The sequence below is a fragment of the Neomonachus schauinslandi genome, chromosome 15, assembly GCF_002201575.2.
Source record: "Neomonachus schauinslandi chromosome 15, ASM220157v2, whole genome shotgun sequence".
NCBI lineage: Eukaryota > Metazoa > Chordata > Mammalia > Carnivora > Phocidae > Neomonachus > Neomonachus schauinslandi.
Genome location: NC_058417.1, coordinates 3,212,541 through 3,239,064, shown reverse-complemented (window position 1 = coordinate 3,239,064; position 26,524 = coordinate 3,212,541). Strand labels below are relative to the sequence as shown.

General features: G+C 45.1%; 1 protein-coding gene across 5 annotated transcripts in view; it reads left to right on the top strand.

Annotated features, from left to right (window-relative positions):
- MYH10 (myosin heavy chain 10) overlaps positions 1 to 26,524 on the top strand; it is a 113,696-nt gene that overhangs the window by 26,102 nt on the left and 61,070 nt on the right. For 2 of the 5 annotated variants that reach the window (XM_021694815.2, XM_021694811.2), the window contains exons 4-7: positions 9,388 to 9,490; positions 10,067 to 10,096; positions 16,380 to 16,472; positions 26,034 to 26,097. In XM_021694815.2, coding sequence (XP_021550490.1) covers positions 9,388 to 9,490; positions 10,067 to 10,096; positions 16,380 to 16,472; positions 26,034 to 26,097 — 290 coding nt within the window. Of the gene's footprint in view, positions 1 to 9,387; positions 9,513 to 10,066; positions 10,097 to 10,240; positions 10,243 to 16,379; positions 16,473 to 26,033; positions 26,098 to 26,524 lie in introns of all 5 variants that reach the window. The other 3 variants (XM_021694812.2, XM_021694813.2, XM_021694814.2) reach the window with 3 other exon arrangements.

Genomic DNA, 26,524 nt, shown 5'->3' with positions numbered 1-26,524 from the left:
TAAACACCTCAGTGTACATAATATTAGCTGAAGTCCAATATTTACGTCTTTATCTTTGGAGCTAAAATTTGTGTATAATGAAATGCGCAAGTCTTAAACGTCCGTTTGCAGAGCTACTTGTGTAATCTGAACCTCTGTCGAGATAGAGAGCATTACTGTCGCCCTGGAAGAAAGTTCCCCAGCACATCCGTACCCTCACCTCTTTTAGCCTCGGCACATTTTTTTAATTCTTGGATGCCCCTGGTTATGATATTTAATAACATTTTTCTGGTTCATATCTATTATAAGCTACATTGTGACTTGAGAAATATGAAAATGTGAAACAGTGTATCTTAGATTTGAGAGACTAGGATCCGTTCTGGGGTGCCTTTGAGTACCCACCAAATAAAGAAGTCCAAGAATATATAACCGGGATCTTTTAAAACAGCACACAGCCAAGCTACTTAAGTTTCCTGTGTGAGATTAAGTATTTAGTCAATTTACATAGTAGTTATTTTCTATTAATAGTATCTTTGTGATACGATTACATAGTATCGCAAAGAAAAATACAGTGGGAAGCAACATTTTTAAAAAAAAGATTTATTAGAGAGTGTGCAAGCAGCGGGGGAGGGGCAGAGGGAGAGAATCCTAAAGCAGACTCCGCGCCGAGCGTAGAGCCTGATGTGGGGCTCGACCCCATGACCCTGAGATTATGACCTGAGCTGAAACCAAGAGCTGGACATTACACTGACTGAGCCACCCAGGCGCCCTGGAAGCAATGCTGCTGTTGTTGTTGTTGTTAATAATATACTTAGGTAGTTTGATAGCTTCTCTCTAAGCTTTACTATTTTAATCACTTACTGTCTACTTTTCCTCCAAAAGGATGAGCGTCTTCATTTCCCCTCTGGCCTCCTCTGCCTACTACTCCCCAGCCAGCTTTCCCTCTGCAGACCCAGGCCAAGCAGCGTGGGCCCTCACTTACGGGCCCAGCCCCCTGCATGGTCCTTGTTCTCGTGTCTTGCCCAAGTCTCTGGTGAAGACACTCAGGGTTTCCTTTATCATGCGAAAGCCGTGTTCTCCACGTTTGATCCCATGTCATCGGCAGTGAAATCCTATTAAGAGCGTATCCTTATGTTGACTTTCCTCTCATTAGAATTAAAATTCACAGAGTAGTCCACCTCGGTAAGGAAATGATTCTGTTCTCTAAGCTCCTTTTTTAAAGATAATCTATTTTCATTTATGACCATCTAACTACTGGTTAACTCAAGTTGTTCTCCTTTTAAGTATATTTAATCATGTAACACTTGTAAAACAGTGGTTGCTTCACATCGGCCTTCTATCGGGACATGATGAGATTTCTTTCTTAAGGAATTTTATCCTATTCAGATACATTAAGTGGTTGACCGAGCCAGCCTGGATTTAGAACCGTTAGTTCTTGCTCTGAGAAACCTGCATTGAAAGCTTTAAAATAACCAAATCAGTAGAATTGATTAACTAGCTAAAACCCCAAAATAGGCCCCAGCAACACAGTCAACTGATTTTTGACAGAGGATCAAAGGTAACATCTTGGAGCAAAGATAAGCCCTTTAACAAATGGTGCTGGGACAGTGGGACATCATATGTTAAAAGGGGGGGGGCATCTAGGTGCGGGCCTTACACCCCTCACAGAACTGAACTAAAAAAATGGATCACAGAGCTAAATGTAAAACCCAAACTATAAAGCTCCTATAAGATACTGTAGGGGGGGCACCTGGGTGGTTCAGTCGGTTAAGCGTCCAATGCTTGATTTCAGGGTCGTGAGTCCCAGCCCCATGTTGGGCTCCGCACAAGGCATGGAGCCTATTAAAAGATAACCGAGGAGGAAATGTTCATGATGTTCTTGGGTGTGGTGATGCTTTTTTGGATACAACAGTAACCATGTGATCCATGAAAGAAATAGTAAGCTGGACTTCATTAATACTAAAAACTTCTCTGCAAAAGACACTGTCAAGATAATGAAAACATAAGCTACTGACTAGGAGAAAATATTTTCAAAAGACACATAAAGAGGATTGTTATCCAAAACATACAAAAAAAAAAAAAAAAAAAAACCCCTCTTAAAAATAAGAAAACAAACAACCTCGTTAAAAAATGGGCCAGAGATCTTAGCAGACCCCTCACTGAAGAACATAACACAGATGGCCAAAGAGCCTATGGACAGGTGTTCCATGTCATGTATCCTCTTCTACACACCTACTAGAGTAGCAGCATCTGGAACCTTGACAAGCCCAAATGCTGATGAGGATGTGGAGCAACAGGAACGCTCGCTTGTTCGTTGCTGATGGGAAGGCAAAATGGTACAGTCACTCTGGAAGACCATTTGCCGGTTTCTTAACTGAGCATACTCTTTTTTTTTTTTTTGAGAGAGCGAGTGTTTGGGGCTCAGTGTGGAGGGAGAAAGAGAATGTTAAGCAGGCTCCACTCCCAGCATGAAGCCCGACGTGGGGTTCGATCTCATGACCTGAGCGAAATCAAGAGTCAGACACTTGACCGACTGAGCCACCCAGGTGCCCCAAAACTAAGCATATTCTTACCATGACCCACCAGTCACACTCCTTAGTATTTACCCATCGGGGTTAAGCTTATACCAACACAAAAACCTGCCTTTTACATAATTACCCAAACTAGGAGGCAACCAGCATGTTCAGGTGAATGAATAAGCTGTAGTACATCCAGACAACGGAGTCTTATTCAGCTCTGAAAACAAATGAGCTCTCAAGCGATAAAAGACCTGGAGGAACCCTAAATGCATACTAGTACGTGAAAGAAGCCAATCTGAGAAGGCTCCATCCTGTCTGATTCCAACCATAGAGACAGTGCAGGGGGCATAGGAGGGAGGGAAGATGAACAGGCAGAGCGCAGAGGATTTTTAGGGCAGTGAAAATATCCCATTTGATATTATAATCATAGATACGAGTCGTTACATATTTGTCTAAACCTATAGAATGTACGACACCCGGAGTGAACCCTAATGATACTATGGACTTTGGGCGATCATGATGCTGTAGGGTCATCCTTAGTAAAAAATGTTCCATTTTAGTGATGTTGATAATGGAGGAGATTGTGCATGTGCGGGCACATAGGGTAGATGGGAAGCCTATACGTTCCTCTCAATCTTTAAAACGGCTTTATTTATATTATATTTTTTTAAGGTTTTATTTCTTTATTTGACAGAGAAACACGGCGAGAGAGGGAACACAAGCAGGGGGAGTGGGAGAGGGAGAAGCAGGCTTCCCGCCAGGCAGGGAGCCCGATGTGGGGCTCGATCCCAGGACCCCGGGATCACGACCTGAGCCGAAGGCAGACGCTTAACTACTGAGCCACCTAGGCGCCCCTCAATCTTTAAAACTGCTTTAAAAATATATTTAAAGCACACATCTAAGGCAGTAATGTGGTGTAGTTGAAAAGTCATCATGCTGTCGTATAGATGTCTGGTGTTCTTTCTTTCCATCCCGAGCTAGCTCTGTGACCCCAGGCCAGACCGTCAGCTTCTCTAGACCACAGTTTGCTTTTCGGATGATCCTTTGCTTTAGAAGTGCTCAAGTCTTAAAACTGGGGGAATTTTTTAGATTACTGTAGGTGCATCTCAAAGATAGCTAAATTACAGGGGAGAAAGAAGTATGCAAGTCAGCTTGTGAATAGAAGTTTAAAATGTTCTTGGCAAATATGCCAGCAAAGGGACTAATCTCTTTGCAAGTGTTCCCTCCATGAATCTTTGCAGTAGTCCTCTTAGCTCCAATTACAGGTCCTGGTATCCAAGGATGACCCTGGTGTTAGTGGGATAGAGGACCGAACCCACACCTGTCTTGACCGCAAAACCTCTGCTGTTGCTAGTAAGCTGCTTTCTAAGAGAACAGAGTTTTGAAACCGTAGGAAATCATCAGCTAATATCGTGTGTAGGGTACGTGTGGTTGGTTTTCAGATGGAGGTCATCTGAAGCGAGACCTTCAGGCAGAGGGTGTTTTTGAAACTAGACTGAAGTTGATGTATCCAGAGAAGAAAAACAGAAGCATTTAAGATCTGGGTGAGGAGTTTCTTGCTGGGGAAATGTACCTGTGGTCCAGAAGGGACTCCAAGAGAGATCCCAGAATTGATCACCTATTACCTATCTGCTTCCCCCCTCTTAGCGCCGTTGGTTTTTATGTTTCGTTTTGGATTGCGTACCTCTTTGAGAAGCCACTGAGGGCCATAGACCTCTCTAGAAAACCGGAATACCTCCAGGCTAGAAACCCCTGATATTCTGTGTCCCAGTGTTCTGCAGGCGCTGCTCCTTCCTGTGCCTTCTCGTTGAGCTCATGCTTCCATCGCGTGGACCAGCACGGACCCCAGCAGCTTCTCCAGTGTAGAGCAACTTCATCAGTGGATCTGGTTTTGTTGGTGGAAACGAGATCAGAGCCTTTTATCGTCCTGGCTCTGAGGTCCTGTTCTGTTGCTCTCCTCTCTGAGGATTCTCCTAACTCATTTTCTCAGGGAGATCTCTGTTGAGCTTTCCGTTTGGCTCCCTTGAGTCTTTACTTCTGTCCTAGCTGCTTTTATTTCTCTGCCTCTGTCTGGGACGGATGTGCCATTTCCTTTTTTAAAAATTGTTTCCAAGAACTCTAATTCTATGCCTTTGATCCTGCCGCCTCTTTCATATACACATTGGGGATTATCTGTTTGTTTGTTTGTTTTTTTTTTTACTTCTGTTAATACCTTCATCCTCATCATACCTACTTACTAGCCCTATTGTCATTTACCGAGAGCCTTTTGGCCGAGGGCAGTGCTAGGCATCTTATGTGTGTGCTCCTGGGCCTCTGAATTCCTTAGTCTCTCATTGAAGAGAGTATAAACTGAAGCCCAGAGAGCTGAGTCACTCGCCCAAAGCCCCAGAGCTAGAAAGTGGTGGACAGGATTTCAATCTAGGCAGGTCATCTTGACACCATAACCCACATTCTTAACCATTGACGCAAGCGCTGTAGATGCGTAAAGTAATTCGGGGCTCAGTAACCCAAATTACTTATCCCCTGAGCGGTGGGGGAGCAGTTGAGTGGACAGTAATGGGTGATGTTCACTGGACGCTGGTGATGTGCCTCAGGTGGCCCATGTTCTTTCTTCACCAGCCTTCTGCGTTAGCAGCTACTGTCCACGTTTTAAGACGGGGAATATGCAGCTCCCCATCTCCCCTTTCGGGAGCCCGCTAGTAATACCTGTCTTTGAAGCAGTGTCTTCTGTGTCCAAGTCCCCTTAGACCTGAAATATACAGAAGTGTAGCCGAGATTATAAGCATTGTTGAAGCAGCACCCGGGGAGTGTGACAGGGAGGCAGAAAGACGCATGAAGGACGCACTGAAGTGTTTTAGTGGAGAAACCGCAGAGGCACAACTAAGCAGAAAGGGAACAATCAGAACTGTTTTCGAGACAAGTCCTCATCAGTCTAAATGAGAGGCTCATTTCTCCGCATAACAGAAAAATTATTTGTTTGAAGCCAACCGCCAACATCGTGATTAGCCTTGAAACACTAAGTATTTTGAATAAAGTTAACAAAACGGAGAAAAACCACCATCCTAGCTCTTGAGAAATTACGCTGGAATAAAATCCAGATTCTCTCCCAGGGACTCGGGGAGCTTCCTGCTGCCACTTAGGAGCCCCTGCAGCTCTCTCCCTCGCTGGTGGTTTGCCTTGAATCCCACATTTGTACCTGCGCCCTGGTCCCTGGCAAAGACCTTTGCGTTCGGCTCCATCCTCCTGATCGTGGTGCCCCCGATTTCACTAGCCCACTCTCCCTTTTCCAGAGGCTCTCCCCAAACCATTGTGTCTCCAGGGAGGTGTCCTCTGCTCCTCTCTTCCTCGCCCCCCCCCCCCCCTCCTTGCCTTAAAGGCCTTCCTCACATCCTGCATTCTCTTGTTTGTTTTTTTGTGGCTTATCTTCTCTCTTTTCTCCTGAACTTGAGCAAGGATGGAGACAAAGGTTCACCCTCTGGCTCTTGTACTCAGGAGAATGACCAACACTCTGTGGTTGATTTTTAAGTATTTGTTGAGTGAATGCAATAACTACCTTATCCCAGCAGCAGTGGGGGCCAGGTAGAAAATATGAGGACGTTTATAGCAGGAATAAAAAATATAAAAAAGAGCCTAGGAATAAACTTAATAAAACATGTGCAGGGGCGCCTGGGTGGCTCAGATGGTTAAACGTCTGCCTTCGGCTCAGGTCATGATCCCAGGGTCCTGGGATCATGTCCCGCGTCGGGCTCCCTGCCCAGCAGGGAGCCTGCTTCTCCCTCTGCCTCTCTCTCTCTCTCTGTCTCTCATGAATAAATAAATAAAATCTTTAAAAAAAAAAAACAAACAAACATGTACAGGACCTGTATTCATTTATTCAGCCCCTACTGTGCTGGGCACTAGGATTTCAAAGACAAACATGGTCCTCGCTTATTGTGAACATAGAAAACACAAAATTTACCCGAGAGATAGAGATGAAGACCTCGTCTCTCGTTAAAAAAAAAAAAAAAAAAAATGCATATTAATATTACTTCAGAATGCCACCTCTTGTTTTTTTATTTGTGGGGCAAGAGATGGGGGAGGCATAGCAGAACAAAATTATTTGAAGTTCATCTGCAAAAATAAACTTCAGAGACTGCTTGTTTTTTTGGTTTGTTTAAAGAACAATGCTGGGTGCTTTGGTTCTTTTTTGTTGTTTGTTTTAGATTTTATTTATTTGACAGAGAGAGATAGCGAGAGCAGGTACACAAGCAGGGGGAGTGGGAGAGGGAGAAGCAGGCTTCCCTCTGAGCAGGGAGCCCGATGCGGGACTCGATCCCAGGACCCTGGGATCATGACCTGAGCCAAAGGCAGACACTTAACGACTGAGCCACCCAGGCGCCCCATGGTCACTAGACTTTTTTTTTTTTTTAAAGATTTTATTTATTTATTCATGAGAGATAGAGAGGCAGAGGCAGAGGGAGAAGCAGGCTCCCCGTGGAGCAGGGAGCCCGATGCGGGACTCGATCCCAGGACCCTGGGATTATGACCTGAGTCGAAGGCAGTCGCTTAACCAACTGAGCCACCCAGGCACCCCTCATCCTAACTTTCTTCCCTTTTTTTTTTTTTTAAAGATTTTATTTATGTATTTGACAGAGGGAGAGACACAGCGAGAGAGGGAACACAAGCAGGGGGAGTGGGAGAGGGAGAAGCAGGCTTCCCGCGGAGCGGGGAGCCCGATGTGGGGCTCGATCCCAGGACCCTGGGATCATGACCTGAGCTGAAGGCAGACGCTTAACCCACTGAGCCACCCAGGCGCCCCTCTGGTTAGTTATAGTTCAAAACTATTGCAATATGGTTCTGGCCTTAGAATAAGCTGTATGTATAAGAAGTAAATATAAGATATTTCAGATCACAGGATAATGAGCAGGACACGTTGTCAACCACTGATACTAGGATGTGGGCTGAATCATCTGGGGACAAAATTAGATGGTATTTTTACGCCAAACTATAAGTTTTTGATGGATTAAAGATTTCATTGTGAGAAATGAAACCATCAAAGTTCTGGAAGAAAATACAGATGGATTTAATAATAATAGATGTTATAAAAATGAGAACATAGATGGATATAATCTTGGTGCAGGATAGGCCTTTTTAAGCACAAACAGTAGGCAGAAAACCCTTAAAAGAAAATTTGGTCTATTTGAGTACCTACGATTCAAAATTTCTAGATGGTAAAACACACAAAGGGACCCAAACCCTCTGCAGTTGACATTGTAGGTATCTGGGTGCAGAGAATTAAGATAATGGAAGCAGTAAACCTGAAAAATTCAGGTTGTGGCCAGTTCATAGTACAATTCTGAGTATACTTCCAAGGAAGGGTCAGAGCTTACTAGAAAAATTAGACTTTCAAGCCTTTGATAAAACAAACTTAAGAGGATTATTAGCCAGCCACGTGTATAATAATATTTTTGGGTTTCTGGTGCTTTTCTTCTGATTTCTAGGGTTTTTTGTTTTTGTGGGTTTTTTTCTGGGGCTTTTTTTTTTTTAATGAAAAATCTAATTAGATATTAACGTTTTTCTTTTGTTCCAAATTGAGATTTTTCTCGATTGTGAGGATAGGTTTGCTTTTATCAGATCTTAGGGCGCCTTAAGTATTTGAACAGAAAGGCCATAACTTCGGTATCCCTGTGCCTAGCAGCTTACCTGAATTTCAAGATCAGTCCTTGAGTAGAAATAAAAAGCAGCCTTTGAAATGTGCCAGCCTTGTTTTTAAACATAAAACATATAAAGCAGCGGCATTTGTCCCAGTTCATAACAAAAGTCATAGTGTTCCCTTTCTCTACAAATTGCATACTGGCTCCGTGTCGACGCTGCACAAGGTTACATGGATTAAAAAGAAGCCAACACAAACGAACACAAATGCACAGTAAACTCAAACACAAATGCACAGTAAACACAAACAGATACAAATGCACAATAAACTCAAACACAAATGCACTGTAAACTCAAACGAACACAAATGCACTGTAAACTCAAACGAACACAAATGCACAGTAAACACAGATACAAATGCACAATAAACTCAAACACAAATGCACTGTAAACTCAAACGAACACAAATGCACAGTAAACACAAACAGATACAGATGCACAATAAACTCAAACACAAATGCACTGTAAACTCAAACGAACACAAATGCACTGTAAACTCAAATGAACACAAATGCACTGTAAACTCAAACAAACACAAATGGACAGTAAACACAAACACAAATGCACAATAAACTCAAACACAAATCACAGTAAACACTTGCGCAGGGTCCTGCTCCCTGCCTCGGGGAGGCTGGGATGTGAAGCCAGCAGTCCGCGGGAGGAGGTTTGATGAGGTGTGTACAAGTTTCCGTGTTGGTAGCGTGGGGGAACGAACAATTGTCAGCTGGTTTGCGGGGGATGCGCTGAGAAAACCTTGCCTGGACTTGAAGTTGAGCATCAGTGGGCATCCCAGAGTCCTTTCATCATCTTCAGATTCAATCATCTTCACTCTTTCAGGAGTCCTGTTTCCACTTTTGGCTGGGTTTCTGGAGCCGGGGAATCGTTTTCATGAACTTTTATAATAAACGTCACCTCTTTGGTGGAACCCCCAAACTCCAAGAAAAAACAGCGTTAGTGTTGTGAACCCTATCCTGTGTCTTACTGGCATCTTCGGAAAAAAAAAAAAAAAGTTAGGGTTAATTTAATACCATTTTAAAAAAATAATTTTCTAACTTCTGCTGGTAGGTTTTTTCCCTACTTACACTCTTCTTACTTTCTACCAAGTCTTGTTCCAACTCCATTTAATTTTGTCCGTTGTAATTTGGGAATGTGTGTGCTCTGCTTTCTTCAAGGCGTCCTGTGCTACTGTCTCTTTCAGGGGTGAATCGGGTGCTGGGAAGACAGAAAATACTAAGAAAGTCATTCAGTACCTTGCTCACGTTGCTTCTTCACATAAAGGACGGAAGGACCATAATATTCCTGTAAGTTTTCCTTCTGTTGTTTGTTTACGTCTCAGGCTTATTCTTTTGTAATTTCAGAAACAAGCATCAGGAAGCACAGCATACTGCTGGAACTCACAGCTCCCTTGTCTGCTCCCACCCCCACCCAGAAAATTCCTCCGCTCAGGAGGGAGCAAGTTGACCAGGAAATTGCTATTAACTAGGTATTCGCACAGGCCAACTGGAATTAACGGTTATAGCTTGAAGCCTAATTCCTCGCAAAGCTTCGGGAAGAACTGTTAACGACTGATGAGCAGTGATTATGAAGAATTCTTATTTCCACCAAAGGAAGGTCCTCGAGTATCTTTAGCGGTTCTTCCTGAAAGCGGACCACAGCTTGAGGTGGGGATAGACATTTGGGGACTGTTGATGATAAGAACAGGAGAGTCCGTTATCCTTAATCTATAGGTCTGCAGGAGTGGGAGTGGTAGATGACCCAGCCACACCTGCTTTCACGGTTCTGAGCTGCACATTGACCTGGTGCTTTGGATGGGGCTCCCTGCTCAGGGAAAGACTCAAACTCGCTAACGTTTGCGTTTATCTGTTTGTAACAAACAGCAGGAATCGCCTAAACCAGTGAAACATCAGGCAAGTGCTTTTCTTTATGCTTCTTAGTCTTGAATGCTCGCACTAATTTCTGTCTCTAGATTGAGTCTCTGTTAGAAGCAAATACAGTTAGTCCTGAGTGACATCCCTCCTGGAAACTTAATTTTGGAAATTTGTCACTTAGAGACGTATTCTTTTGCAAGCAGCATGCCCTCTTGCTTTAAATTTGTTTTCTAGATGAGTTTTAATATTTATTTACCCTTTTATCATGACATTGAATCACATGTTTATGAAGCCTGAACCCTCAGGGTTTCGAATGTCAAAGAGCAGGTGGAATTATTTCGATTCCCCTTAAATACACAGAAGGCCAGCTTTGTGCCGGACGTTAAATTTTGAGTCTGGGGCTGCAACTCGAAAAGTACCTTTTGGGTTAACACATTTCTAATCTGTTAATGTTTTATGGCCCGTATGTGTTTTGGCCTTAAAGGCCTTAATGATTTAATATATAAAGTTAGCATTTTCTTTATCCAGGGCAGGTAGTGGAGGAATTTTCTTCCTGATTAGAGAATGCCCCCCCTACTGGCTCCCCAGAGCATAGCAACGGACAGCTCACCGGCCAGAGCGTTTCCTGCTACCCAGGAAGAGAGGAAGGGCAGCGCCAAGCCAGATGCCTCAGACAGAAAGGGTCGTCTGTCCTGCACTTAACCCTTTCCCCGGCACTGGAATGGTTTCAGTCTGTCTCCCACAAGTGCAGTGATTTCGAGCGAATACATTTATATATACTTACATTTATTAATATAAAGAAATGGTCATAAGTATCTACAGGACTAGTCCTAGATACCAAGATTTTTCAGATATCTTTCCTAAAATTCTTAAGTTGTCGGACAGCAGAGCCGTCCTCTACCTATGAGGGCCTGTGATGTTCTTTTGTTCCTTTAGCTCTAGAGCAGATCACTCATCCAAATTGGAAAGGTTAGTGAAATAATTGTTATCCGAGAGGATGCTTAGAGGCTTTTTGGCCAATTACAGAAGGAACCCCTAGACCAGAAATTAGCTCTTCTTTGTGCCCTAGAGGTGCACGCTAAAATGACCTTTTAATGTGTACTCAGGTCACTCGTGAAACGGTGTGAAATAATGAACAGACAGATTTGGGTTTTCCAAATCCACGATGTGGAATAAGTACATCGTTATCACTAACATTTTGTTTCGATGTCATTTTAAACTACAGCGTGGATCCCCGTTGTGTGTGAGTCGCATGCCGACCCCGAGGTTTTCCTTTGGGTCTTTGGGTCGCAGGAGTCCCTGGGGAGCGGGTTTTCCCGCACCTCCTCTGCCGCGCTTCCCTGCGTTGTCGGTGTGCATGTCTTGCTGCATGAAGCCACGGCCCAGAAGCTTTGGTGCTGCTTTTCCCCACGTTTCTTTTCACAGTCGTCTAGTCTAGCACTAGCTGTGCTTGTGTTTCTAGAAACCTGAGAAGAGCACCTGTTCTCAACTTTGCTTCCCCAGCCCGCTTGAAGAATAGGAGGTACCCCTGAGTGGTAGTGACCCCGGAGGGGGTCATGCTGAGAGATTCCGTCTCTGCCCACACTTCCTCCCCGTTCCCGGGGACTCCCTCACCCCATTCTGAGAAGGACCTCCATAAAGCAGTTGTTATGTCGCAAGTCTGTACTCGGCACAGTGCTTCCTTTGGTTTCACATCCCCGGGTTGTGAATTTACATTGAACTCTATGGGCAAAACTCGCTCAAGGTCCCAGGAACCATTTGGATACGTTTCTGGCGTTTTGTCACCAGACGGTCGCATGAAGCATCAGGACAATGGGGGAGGCATTTCTAGGCTCCTTTGTTTCTTTGCTCCTTCTTTTTTTTTTTTTTAAACTGCTTTATTAAGGTTTAATTCACATGCCATCAAATACACGCATTCCTACAGTCCAGCATCGTTGTTTTTAGTACATTGAGTTACGCAGTCATCCCTGCGGTAAACTTGAGGACCTTCTCATCACCCCAAAAAGAAACCCATTAGGCATCCCCTTCCACGTCCCTCCAGCCTCCGGAAACCATTCATCTATTTTCTGTCTCTACGAATTTGCCCATTGTGCATATTTTCTATGAATGGAACCCTAGAGAATGTGGCTGTCTAGACCGTTCTTCCCCTCAGCATGATGTTTGCACGGTTTATCCGTGGCGTGGCGTGTATAGTTATTCCATTCCTTTCCCTGGCCGAATGGTACTCTGTTCTACTAAATCTATTAAATCGGCCACGTTTCGTTTATCCATTCATCAGCTGATAGGCATTTGGATTGTTTCCAGTTGGGGGCCACTTTGAATAACGCCTCAGTGAACAGTTATGTACAAGTGTTTGTGCGGACCTGTGTTTCCCGCTCTCTGGGGTGTGTGCCTGGGAGCGGCATTGCTGGGGCGTGGTAGTGTTCTGTTTCACATTTTGGGGGCCCCCCCCGCTGTTTTTCAGAGCGACGGGGCCCTTTTGCACGCCCCCCCCCCCCCCCCCGAAATTTACGAGGATGCCAATTTTCCCATCTCGTCGCCATGTTTGTCCTCCTTGTTCTATTTGAGCCATTCCCGCAGGACTTTGTGCTTGCCTTTAAAACTTACTCCTCATTATGGAAATACAAACAAATATAAATCAGTTTTCAAGATGAAGGTCACAGTATTTAAGCAGTAAATGGTAAGCATTGACCTGTAAACATATGGCGTACTCCTTCTAACGGAGCTAAGTCTTACTTGGCTTTGTCCCCCAGGCTCCTGGAAGTGGTTTGGGTGACCCGCTCCCTCACCGTAGATTGCTGTTGCGGACCTCGAAGTCTGGCAGAGTCCAGGGCCACTCGAGAGTCTGAACCCAGGCCAAGTTCAGAGCAGATCTGCAAACAGCTGATTTCTAAAACGTGACCTTCCTCTAAGAATGACTCTCCTTCAGGCCAGCCCACCAGCCCAACCCACTTTTGACTCATCCACATCTGGATGGCAGCTTCGGGATGACTTCCTATGTACTGGTCTAAACCACCTTGAACTAAGACAGGCTGGTGACAGATCGCAAGTAGCAAGTACAGAAAAGAGGGCCTGCCAGTGGAGATTAAGTCTGGTTCTCAGTACGGTTGATGAGTGGCTGCCACCAATTTTCAGCCCTCTTGTGGGCAGTGGGGACACCTGCAGCTCTACCCAGCCAGGCCTGCAAAGCCCAGCACGATCCCAGCCCACGTCCCATTGCTGGCTGAACTGGAGGTTTACCAATTTCAAACTCCTTTTATATCTATCATATTATAAAAGTATATATTAATATACTATACAATAAACACGAGGATATGGTTTTCATCGTGATTGGTAATCCTTTAAAGCATCATATAATTCTAAATACTTAGAATGTTAAAAATAATTTCAATACCTAATGCTAATTCCCCTCCCCCCCACTTTCCCAAAAGACATTTCTTGTTGTCCTATAGACTAGAAACAGGGGACATCGCCTATCTGATTCTAGTGGAAAGGTTAGTGCTTAGTCACTGTCCCCTGAGGGTTTATAAATGGCTTCATAATTTGGTTGAGTGATGTTAGCGCTGGTCAGTCAAAATGAGAAATTGTACAACACCAAAATGGTCAAATTTCATGGTAATTTCTTCATTTAAGACCCTTTTTGTGTGTGTGTGTGTTTTAAGATTTTATTTATTTATTTGACAGAGACACAGCGAGAGAGGGAACACAAGCAGGGGGAGTGGGAGAGGGAGAAGCAGGCTTCCCGCAGAGCAGGGAGCCCAGTGTGGGGCTCGATCCCAGGACCCTGGGACCATGACCTGAGCCAAAGGCAGACGCCTAATCGACTGAGCCACCCAGGCGCCCCTTTCTGTGTGTTTTCTGATGTTGGCTTTGTGTCCAGCTTTTTGTGATTCGTTTCTGAGTTACTGAGATCCTTACTTGGTCTCCATGATGTCACCAGTCCATTAGGAGGAAAGTAATACACGACCCTGTTAACATAGTGACCCGACAGCAGAGGCCTGGGAGTGCCCCAGTCGGCAGGTCCCATGGTGACAGCGAGGGCCCTTCGCCCAATACCTACTGGCTACCTTTGACTCACCACCAACCCCTCCCCAAACACTACTAGCACGTTTGGGGACCCCTGATTGTACATTCCTTCAGCAGACACTCACGGGGCATCCTTCTGACCTCACACTGACTGAGCCAGGTCCAGGGGGTACAACCAGTTATTCCAAGCGGGCAGAAGAAAGAATAAAATCAGAAATCACACACATAAGCACACCCATGTACACTTAAAGCAGCCAAGAATCCTTGTAGCCACATCTAGGGAATATTAAAGTGGGGTACGCAACACACATTTTATCTGCAAGTTAGGAAAACATTTGAAAGGTAAAGTATTCAAGTATTTTTATTGTGATTGGACAGGATGATGGTGTGTAATTTTAAGGACTCTACATTCTAGTTCCTTGATCTAACAGTTGATGTTTAGTGTAAAGGTAATGCCCCATTTATGAAAATTCAGTGTTTTTCTGACAGGTTCTGCATTCTGATCACACAGACTGAGTGAGGTAAGAAGAATTCTAGAGCCCAATTTTTGCAGAGCTAGACACCAAGGGCTTTGTAAGGTGTTGGTCATGGGCACACTGATGGGGGCGAGTGCTGATCTCCAGGGGCAAGGCCCTCCGTTAGTACAGAATGATAACTGACATTCTTTTTTTTTTTTTTTTTTTTTAAGATTTTATTTAATTTGAGAGAGGGAGAGAGAGGGAGTGTGGGGGGCAGGGGACAGAGGGAGAGGGAGAGAAACTTAAGCAGGCTCCCCACTGAACCAAGGGAGCCCAATGCAGGGCTTGATCCCAGGACCCCGGGATCATGACCTGAGCTAAAGTCAGATGCCCTGATAACTACCATTCTTTAATGATGCCTCTCAGTTGTTAAAATTGGTTACCAGGATATCATGTTTAAGAAATCTGGGGAGTGGGGCGCCTGGGTGGCTCGGTTTGTTGAGTGTCTGCCTTCGGCTCAGGTCATGATCCCAGGGTCCTGGGATCGAGCCCCGCATCGGGCTCCCTGCTTGGCGGGAAGCCTGCTTCTCCCTCTCCCACTCTCCCTGCTTGTGTTCCCTCTCTCGCTGTCCCTCTCTCTGTCAAATAAATAAATAAAATCTTTAAAAAAAAAAAAAAAAAAAAAGAATCTCAAAGGAAGGTCTTTTTATCCCTCTTTTGCTCAGAGAATCATATTTGCTAGTGGTTTGTAATCCTTTCTTCAGGTCTAGAATACTGTGGTATCTTAAAACACAGGGGTAAGATCTGTGTTTGCAAAACGCAGATTTCTCTGAGCCCGACAGTATAATTCTAACATGACATTCCGGGAACACAGCGTCACTTTCTCGTGCTTTTTTGTGGCCAGAACTAGCATCAGGCTTCTCCTACAGCTTCCTATCACGTGTCATCATCAAGGCACATATTAATGTTCTTACATCTTTTGTTTGTAAAAATCTGTTGTGTAGCCGAATTTGCACATGATTAAAGACACAGGGTCAAGCATAGAGTCTATCACAGACTCTCTACTTAGCCTTTTAAATCTGAGCAGAAGTCCGCAGCAGCATGCCCCCATCTCTGTCCCTTCTGAAAGTGGAGGTGAGGACGTTGCTCTGTCTGCCTCGTTAAGATACCGGGTGAAGCCCTTGGAAAAATGGCACGTCTTCCAACGGTCTCGAGGTTATTGGTTTTTTTTTTAAAGATTTTACTTATTTATTTGAGAGAGAGAGAGAGCGGAGGGAGCGACAGGCAGAGGGAAAAGCAGGCTCCCCGCTGAGCAAGGAGCCCGATGCGGGACTCGATCCCAGGACCTTGGGATCATGACCTGAGCCGAAGGCAGACGCTTAACCCACTGAGCCACCCAGGTGCCCCTAGTGGTTATAATTAGGATTGGCTGCCTGAACTCACTGGAACAGAGTAGAAATAAACAGAAGTGTAAGTATTAACATGTTCTTCATCGCAGCATCCTGCTAGATTTCATTTCATGAAAACCCATTTGTTTTATTTTCAAAATTCTCCACCTAGATTATGTGCCCTGCCCTCAGAGTTCTCTCCTGTGCCCAATGTGACCTTTCCTTCTCCTGATCACTTTATAAACACTAATTGTTTTCCTTTAGCAGAGCCTCATGGGACCAAGAATAAAGCCAAGAAGGTTACGGGGTGGCACACAAAATGAAAACACGGAGGAAAAGAGGACGAGTTTTTGTTTTGTATTTTCCCCCCGAGGACTGGAGTAAAGACATGAGATTAACGTACATCTGCTTTGTGTGTGTGTGTATGTGCGTATGTGTAATGTCTTTTAGGGGGAACTTGAACGGCAGCTTTTGCAAGCAAATCCAATTCTGGAATCATTTGGAAATGCGAAGACTGTGAAAAATGATAATTCATCTCGCTTCGTAAGTTTGAAAGCACCAGAAACTTTTCATTTCTCTGATGTCTAGTTAAATGTCTAGTGTGATTAAGCAGCCAGAATACTTCTCTTCCTGGATTTTAGGGAGAGGCTAATAGATGTAGGATAGAGCAGTAGAAACGTGATGAGTCTCATGTAATTTTAAATTTTCTAGTAGTTGCATTTTTAAAAAGGAAAAAAAATGTGGAAGTGATTGTAGTGGTGTAGTTACTGTATATAATTATACTGTGCGGGTAGATGGCTTCGTCTTCAGGGCTGATCTGTAATACTTGCGGGCCCAGCGTGGCGATGAAGTGAGATGCACGTGGAGGACTTAGCACACAGCACCACTGGGAGTGTCCGTGCTCCACAAACAGAGTTGGTATTCAGTGTAGTCACTTGTCCTGTTGATACTCCCTGTTTCTCCAGGATACGGACGTCAGAATAATGGGTCAGTACTGTGCCTTCTCTGTAAAAATTCTTCTCAGCTATTGGGCTTTGTTAGTTCTGGAGAGCTTCCCTCTCTCCGTCCGTTGGACCATCTATCCCAGAGTGCCTGAGGCTGTCCTCCTAGGTGTTGGCCAGATGGGCCTTCTTGCAGGAACCCTGCGCTCCCCGTCCGGCAACTCGTCAACACGTCGGTGGCAGATCTGCTCTAGAACCATATGCAGCAAAATGGGGCCCGCCCCGCCGTCCATCTTTCGCCCTGGATTATAGTCCTCCAGATTCAATAACTATTTCCACAGTGAGATTGGAGAGGGTCTTCGATTTCAGTTATTTCTGCTTAAATCGTTGAGAGTTAATTCTCTGTTTTTCCTCCCTCCTGATATTAGAAGTATTTGTAGAAGACGAGACACTTCTGTTCTGATGACTCCTTGATGGGTAGTTTTGGGGGAATCTAGTACCATTGGGCCGTACGGTTTTCCTCTGAGAATGTAAAGTCATGGCGTTCACACTGACTTTGTGACCGCACAGAACGGGTGATTACTGGAAGTTACCAGATACGGGCTCACAGAGGACCCGGTCAACCCAAAGGTAGCCAGATAACCCTCTGTCTGAGTCTGCCAGGGCCGCTATAAAGAGCACCCCAAACTGGGGGCCCTAAACAGTAGAGCTTGATTTTCTCACTCTTGGAGGCTGGAAGCCCAAGACCAAGGTTGCGGCAGGGTTGGTTTCTTCTGTGGCCTCTCTCCTTGGCTTGTAGACTGCCACATGGGCCTCCCTCTGCGTGCGCCTGTGTCCTCTTCTCTTCTTGAAAGGACACCAGTCATGTGGGACTAGGGCCCTAGTGACCTCGTTTTAACTTAATTATCTTTCTAAAGACCATGTCTCCAAATATAGTCATGTTCTGAGGCACTGGGGCTTAGGACTTTGACATAAGAATTTGGGGTGGGACGTGACTCGGCCCATGGCACCCTCAGAGGTAGTTTAAGGTACAAGAGGTTCTCCAAGTTATGCACGAAATAGGGATCTCTTGGTTTGGAATATTGCTTATTCCTAGTAAGATAAATTTTGAAGATTCATTTAACCCAAGTTCATTAGGTAATTACGTTAGCTCTTTACGTACAGAGTGGGACAACAAGTACACCTGTGTCAGGACGAAGCGTGGCCGTGACTTTGGGGTTTATAAAAGAACTGGGGACGCTAAACTTTGTTGGTAGAGTTTTTATCATCCCCTGGATCATCAGCATTGGGCCTGAGCCACATTTTAAATCTTAAATTCTTGCCCCTGAAAGCCCTGTGTTTAGTGGCTGTGTCATGGGATTGAAGACACAGTGAGCTACCAGCTTTGGTATGTGAATCTCCGTGAAGGTTTACAAGGATTTCTGAGTGGAAAATGTTCTGTTTTACCACATAAATCAAGTTACCAGTCTATTCCAGTTCCCCCTGCCCCGAACCACACTTGAAATTCAGGAGAAACCATTTTGTGATGGTCTCCTCTTTGCCCGGCAAAGTTAAATTGCTGCCAACCAGTCCTTTGTGTCCTTTGGTGAGGAAGGTAGTGAGTCAGTTACTTAGTGGTCAGGATCCATCTACCTGCCAGCGATTTTGTGTTTGGGACAGGTGGACGTATAATTCCGTATTGATTCCCTGTTGCTATGTAACAAGTTGCCCTAAGCCTAGTGACTTGAAACCTCTGTCACCTCAGTGCGTCTGCGTGATGGGTGGTTCTGACTCAGGGCCTCTCATGAAGGTGTCGCTAAGGTGGTGTCGGCTGGGGCTACAGTCCTCGGAAGGCTTGGTGAGGCTGGAGGATCTTCTTCTGCGCTGACTCGGGCAGCTTTTGGTGGGAATTCTTGGTTCCTCACCTCAAAGGCCTCTCTGGAGAGATGCCTGCTCATGACATGGCAGCTGGTGTTTCCCCAGAGCAGGTGATCCAAGAGAGCAAGACAGAAGCCACACGGTGTTCTTTATGACCTTGGAAGTCACATACCAACCCTTTGATGTATTTTACTGGTCACACAGATCCGCCCTGATACACTGTGGGGGAGGGGACTACACAAATGCACTATGAGGGCAACACCAGATGTTGGGGATTACTGGTGCCATCTTGGAAGTTGGCTACCACACATTGTTAAGAGAGATTTCCATATTGACAGATGTAGGCTATGATCTGTGATTTGCATTACTGGAGCTCAGTGGCTCTCAGTTGGAGACCCTCAGGGGATGTTTGGTAGTGTCCGGAGGCATTTTTGGTTATTTGGGTCGCGTGACGGGTAGTGGTCTGCTTCCAACAGCTAGTGGGTAGAGGCGAGGGATGCTGCTAAACATCCAAGAATTAGCCAGCCCAAAGTGTCAGTTATGTCGAGGTTGAGAAACCCCGGTCCAGCTTGTTTCTCTAAATTGGAGTCTTAAATCAAGGTAATCACTTTCTGAAATTTATTTGCGAAGTAATTACTTTACACGAGTCTCCTTCAAGCTTATTGTTTATGCATCCTATTCCCAAGGTTGATGTAAATAATTCTGGTAGGAACTTGTGTTACGTCCCACTGGCAGGACGAATTTCTTAGTTTTCTAGCAGAATCGATTCCAGCAAGGATCACCCATCTAATCTAAATCCTCGATAAACCCAGTTTCAGCTGGAAGCCACCTCCCAAAGCGCCTGGATTATAATCTGGATTATAGTGCTCCTGGATTATAATCTCGATGTATACTCAGTCTAACCTATTAAAAGCGAATCTTTTTTAAGAAAAGACGATTTTTCACTAAGGCAGTGTCTCACCCAGAGCTAGTCGTTCAATGGCGAAACAAAGGTGTCTTTACATTGTTGGCTTTGGGCTGTAATTCTTAGAAAGTCAATTTTATATATCGCTATATAGGATTTTTTCAAAGAAACAGCAGTCGCTAGCTACTAACCCATCCTAAGGCATTAAATGCACAAAGCCACAGCGAGTAGTTGATTTTAGTGGTTCCATGAAAAACGGTAAAGTAGTTGGTTGCTCTGGGGGACAGGAGCTCAGTCGGCTGCAGGCGTCCCTTTGGCAAGTCCCCGTGGGCGTGGCCAGCGCTTTGTCTCTCGGGCGTTCGAGGGTAGCCGGTGTGGGCTCATCTTTCAATCACATCTTCTAGAATTTAGATTTTGCTGTTGGGCCCTTCAGTTAATTATTGGGCTCATCTCCTTTGCCAGGCACTGTGGTATTCACATGTCTTTCCATTTGGATATCCTAATAGAGGTCTCAGATTTCACATGTTCCAACCGGAACCTTTTCTATTCGAAATCTGTTCTTATGTCTTCTGTCAGGACGTGGTCCCAGCAGATCACCCAGTTGTGTATGCGTAAAACGAAATAAACCCACAAAAGCCCAGAAAAATAAAGTAGGACTCCTCCTGGCCTCAGCCTCTCCTCTTGGCCCGTGTGCAGACTGGAGCGAATCCTGTCGGCCATGCTTCCGGAACTCATTTCAGATCTGTCTACAGTTCTCCTTCTGCCTCTCCTCAGTACCTGATTGGTCCAAAGCCCTATCCGAGGTCATTCCTCTGTTGCTCTCTGCACGGTGTCCTCTTGGCTTTCCTCACAGTCTGGGTGAGCGCCCCCCCTGTCCTGGCATGTGACGTCTCTCCCAGTCGGGCCTGTCTCCCTGCTCTCCAGATCCTTAGTTCGTGGCACTGTGGCTCGCACGCGTGGGTATACAGTAGGCGCATATTTATGTTACAGCGTGGTTGCCTACACAGCAAGAGTTCCCCAGCCTCATGGAGCCTGCCTTCATCCAGGTCTTACTTCATTATACAGTTGAGCTCAGGGGGAGTATTGCGTGGGCCAGGCCCTCTGGGAACAGAAGGTTTGGACGGGCCAGGCTTGGGGCCGGGAGCGGCGTCCCACGTCGTGCTGGAAGAGAAATGCGATGCTGAGAAGCACGCCCCGTATACAGTGGAGCCACATGGAGTCGTTACGTGCAGGACGCAGGCTTGCAGTGAAAATATTCGAAACCATAAACTCCACAAGCTTTTAGAATCCATTTGTTTCCATTTCTTTGATCTGATGTAGACGAATCATTTCCTGAAGAATATCTTTTCTTTCAAAGATGCTAGCATCTGGCTTGTGTTAAGGGGGATTCTTTGAGGAGAGCATTACCCTTATAAAAATAATCGTTCACAGTTAGGCCCGTTCTGTTTACGGAGAAGCCAAACGCATTCCAGATGGAGGAGATTTATGTCAAATGAATCTCTTGTAATGAAACTTTTAAAACAGGGACTTCAATTTCTGACTTGTATCAGCAGATACATCTTCTCTCAGAAAGGTTTGGTACGAGTCACTCTCTATATTTGTGCAGATCTTTTTTATTTTCCCTCCAAACGGAATTGAGCCACTTTGACAATCCCCAATGCTAGGTGCCTTTTGGTAGGTACTTAGCCTCAGTAGAGCTTGGTCAAGGCTCCGGTGCCCTCCCCAGCGCGGGGCCAGCAGAGTCCTGTGTCCTCACAAGCAGACACTAAAAACAGTTTTGTAGGTAAATTGAACGCAGTCCCTGCTCTGCCCTGTTGGTTCTCTCCCCCTCCCACTGAAGACACCTGCAGGGGCAGATGTGACCATGTCCGAGTGTGGCCTGGTGCAGGAAACTGGCGGCGCCGATTCAGCGTGGAGCCCGAGGCAGCCTTCCCGACAGCCCCCACAGCCTCCGGGCCTTTCTGGAGGCTTAGCACCTTGTTCACACCAGACTGGGGGTGTCTGTGTCCTTCCAGTCCGTCCACATTACCCCAGGAATCCTCACATCCGTTCTACTAAGTAACGAGAACACTTACTTACCCTGCTTTTACTAATGAGCGAAGCTTCTGGTACAGTTTGGAGGTGAACACCGCCCTCTGGTCTCGGATTAAGTCCAGCTCATTGCTCCCAGAATGGGTTTTCCCATTTAGGGCCAAAGCTGCCCCCAGAGTGGAGATTTGTAGTGGCGGGAACTCACACACGTACAGAGCATCCCCTTGATGCTGCGGGGTTTGAAAGTAGATTCCAGATACTCTGACGACTTTAATCGTCTGACCTGTGCGGAAATCCGAAGGGTGTGCAGCGTGACTATGAGTTTCTTCGCGTAACGTTTGAAGACAGCCTCTTGGCAGAGGAACATAGAGGGGCCTACAGGGGCCCCTTCGGGTCGCCGTCAGCCAGAAGGTTCTATCGCTTGGAAATTATGGAGTGCTTTTTCTTGTGGCCGAGAGGTCAAAATCCAATTGTGATGTGTCACAGACTCCTGCTGTTCGTTGTCGTTTTATTTCCAAGAGCTTAAAGTAAACAGGCACAGAACCTCCCTTTAGTTACCATTTAGCTGGAAGCAGACGAACATAAGCTGCAAGTTCACTCAGCTCAAATGGTACTGCTTCTCCGAGTCTCCCTCTGTGTCCCCGGAGCACCTGTCGGTCCTTTGGAGGTGCCCTACGCGATGTCCTCCAGGCCTCGAAAGGGCAGGGCCTCATGGGTCTGCTTCTGTTTGGGGGGCATTAGGTCAGCCTTGCTCTCAAGGCCATGGTCGTAGGATTTGTGTAAAGTGCTTACCAGCCATGCATCTCTCTGGGCAGAGCGGGGTTTTCAGATCGTATTAGAGATCCGCCCCCCCCCCCCCCCAAGAGCCCCATGCGCATTCTCGTTTTCCCTTGTTTTCCTAGCTCGGTTTGCAGTTTTCGAAATTGGAAAATTGGGTGAGTTCTTCATGAGTGCTCGTGATACTGAACAAAAAATATAATGAAGTACTGATTTTTAGTGAATTATCCCCTTGTTTTCAATTTCAAAAGTCAACATTACTGCGGCATAATTTCCACATAATGTTCAAAATTTGTGGTGGCATCTGGATACCGACTACTCATTTTTTGTACTTAAAACAAATATTTATGCAGTAAACGTAGGAATGGCATAAGAAGGGGCCTAGTGGGTAAGAGGCTGGGGGAGCGGACTGGACACCTTAGTAGAAGGGGTAGGCCAACGTGTAATCTGTTCATGGTAAATAGAAGGAACGGGTGTTTAATTATATTTTTTAATTGGCATTTATCTAAGGGGTCCTGAGATCTCTCCCTTGATTATTTATAAAAATTAGGCTGAGTTACATCTTGCATCCAATAAAATTCACCCTTTTCAGCGTACAGTTAGACGGGGTTAGACGCATGCGTATCAGAGTGAGGCCAGCACCGTGGCCCGGAGAGAGAATATTTCCTTTCCTCCGGGAACCTCCCTTTCGCCTTCGTGTTGTCCGTTCCCTCCTCCTTCCCCAGCCCTGGGAGCCACTGATCTGTTTTGTCTCTGTGGTCTGTTTTCTTTACAATGTCAGGTAAATGGAATCCTATAATACATGGTGTTTTATGTCTAGTTTCTTTCATACAACATCGTGCTATTTTTGGATCCATCCATGTTGTTGGGTGTATCACTGGCTTGTTCCTTTTTTTTTTTTTTTTTTTTTAAAGATTTTATTTATTTATTTGAGAGAGAGAATGAGAGACAGAGAGCACAAGAGGGAAGAGAGTCAGAGGGAGAAGCAGACCCCCCGCTGAGCAGGGAGCCCGATGTGGGACTCGATCCCGGGACTCCAGGATCACGACCTGAGCCGAAGGCAGTCGCTTAACCAACTGAGCCACCCAGGCGCCCTGGCTTGTTCCTTTTTATTGCTCCATAATATTCCACCGTGTGATTATACCCCAGTTTCTTTCTTTCCTTTCTTTTCTATCTTTTCTTTCTTTCTTTCTTTTTCTTTCTTTCTTTTCTTTCTTCTCTTTCTTTTTCTTTCTTTCTTCTCTTTCTTTCTTTCTTTCCTCTCTCTCTCTTTTTAAGATTTTATTTATTTATTTGACAGAGACACAGCGAGAGAGGGAACACAAGCAGGGAGAGTGGGAGAGGGAGAAGCAGGCTTCCCGCGGAGCAGGGGGCCCGATGCGGGGCTCGATCCCAGGACCCTGGGATCATGACCTGAGCCGAAGGCAGACGCTCAACGACTGAGCCACCCAGGCGCCCCATACCACAGTTTCTTTATCCGTTCACCACTCAGTGGACGTTTTGGGTTGTTTCCATTGGAAGGCCATTACGAATAAAGTGGCTTTGAACATTCACTGCAAGTCTCGATGTGGACACGTGCTTTTGTGTCTCTTGGGTGACTACCTAGGAGTGAGATTGCTGGGGCATATGGTAACTTACGTTTCACTTAATACGAAACCCGCAGACTTCTCCAAAGTGGCTGTGCTGCTTTATATTCTTACCGGGGTCGTAGGAGAGTTCTAGCTGTTCTGTCTCATGGCTGGTCTTTCTTCAGAATGTTAGCCATTTTAGCAGGTATGTACTTGTATGTCTTTATGCTCATTTTATTTTGCATTTCTCTAATAACTCATGACATTGAGCGTCCTTTCATATACTATTGACTGTTTACATATCTTCTTTGATGAAATAATCTGTTTAGATACTTTACCCAATGTTTTTCTTGGGTTGTCTTGTTATGGAATTGTTTTTTTATATATTCTGGGAATAAGTCTTTCACCAGGTAGGTATATTGCAGATATTCTCTGCTGGTCTGTGGTTTCTCTTTTCATTGTCTTTACAGTGTCTTTTGAAGAACAGAAGCTTTAGATTCTGATGAAATCCAGTTTATCAATTTTTAGTTGATAAACTCTAAAGGTTCATGCTCTTTAATTCTAAGAAGACTTTTTCTACTTTAAGGTCATAAGGATTTTCTCCTGTTTGTTTTTTTTTGGTTTTTTTTAGAAGTTTATGGTTTTAGCCCATGCTTCTAGGTTTAATCTCTTCGGAGTTAACTTTTTTATATGGTGTGAGGAAGGGTCTAGGTTCTTTTGGTTTCATTTTACGTATTTTTCAGGCACCATTTTTTGGAAAGATTGGTCCTTTCTCTATTAAATTATCCAGGCACCTTTTGTTGAAGGATGAATTGACTGTAGACGTGTGGTCTATTTCTGGACTCTCTTCTGATCCATTGATCTGTATCTCTGTCCTCCCACCAATAGCAACCTGTCCTCATAAACTTAGAGCCTTTTGAAATCCAGTCGTGCAAGTCCTTGAGGCTCTGCTCCTCTTCCTCAACATCGTTGTGACTTTTTTAGGTCCTTCCCATTTCCCTGTAAATCTTAGAATCAGCTTGTCCGTTTCCCCAAGGAAAGCCTTCCAGTCCCTTGACTGTCTGCATGATGAGCGAGCGTTGAAGTCGTGGAATAAACCATCTGTTGCCATTCGTCAGTTTTCTTTGTTTTGCAAAGGGTTTATTTATTTATTTATTTTTTAAAGATTTATTTATTTTATTTGAGAGCGTGAGAATGAGAGCGAGTACACGAGAGGGGGGAGGGTCAGAGGGAGAAGCAGACCCCCCGCCGAGCAGGGAGCCCGATGCGGGACTCGATCCCGGGACTCCAGGATCACGACCTGAGCCGAAGGCAGTCGCTTAACCGACTGAGCCACCCAGGCGCCCGCAAAGGGTTTAATTTGTGAGCTACTTGCTTTTATTTTTGCCTTCTCATTTTTACAATCACTTTACCAGTTTTGGTATTCAGTATTATGGTAACTTTATGAAATGAATTATGAAATAATCACTATTTTCTATGTCTTTAGAACAGTTACGTGTAAAAAAAAAAAAAAAAAACAAAACAGTAATGTGTAGTCGGGCCATTAAATTTTCCTTAGGAATTTGCAAAACTGTTTCATCAGACCAATCCATCATTTTTGAAGAAGTAATTATATTTCATTTTTAAGGATTATAGTTTTCCCTTTTTTCTTGAATGGATTTCTGTTTTCCTAGGAAACTGTACTACTTCGTTTCTCAAGCCTGTCATCATGGGGCTGGGTACAGTGTTCCTTTCATGCTGTGAAATCTCTTATCTCAGATTATGTAGGAGAGTTTTTTCAAAGTTCTAATTGATTAGGGTCTCATTTTTATTATGTTACAGCCCAGGAAGGTAGCCTGTCCTATTGCTGCTTTGTGGGAATTTACGGAGGCTTTTGCCTTCCCTTTCTATTTGAGGTAATATTTAACACCCATTTTTGTAACCAACTCATGGATACTTGGCAGGGCGCGTTGGTTTGTCACTTTATTTGTTCATATCCTCTGTGTCTGTCCTTACTTTTAATTTTCTTGTTGTGATTTATCTTCAGGGCAAGTTTATTCGGATCAACTTTGATGTAACTGGCTATATCGTTGGGGCCAACATTGAAACGTGTATCCTTTTCGTAACGGCGTCATCCAAACTAAAGAGTGACTTCCATGTGGCCAGCCTCAAGGTGATATGACTCCCGTCACCCAGATGATCAGACGGAAGCCCAGAGAGATCGTGACTCGGTCAGATACTTCCAGCTACCGAATGTTAACCCCTAAGTGTTGTTTTGCTGGTGGTGTTTGTTTTAACAGTGGGCCCTGCCCTGTTCACGTGGCCGGGGCAGTGGAGAGTCCCATCGAGGTGAGGATTGCCTGCACGTGAACCAGGAAATGTTGATATGGTGGAAGAGCCTCCAGGTGAGGGGCGCCCGGGTGGCTCAGCCGTTACGCGTCTGCCTTCGGCTCAGGTCATGATCCCGGGGCCCTGGGATCGAGCCCCGCATCGGGCTCCCTGCTCCACGGGGAGTCTGCTTCTCCCTCTCCCACTCCC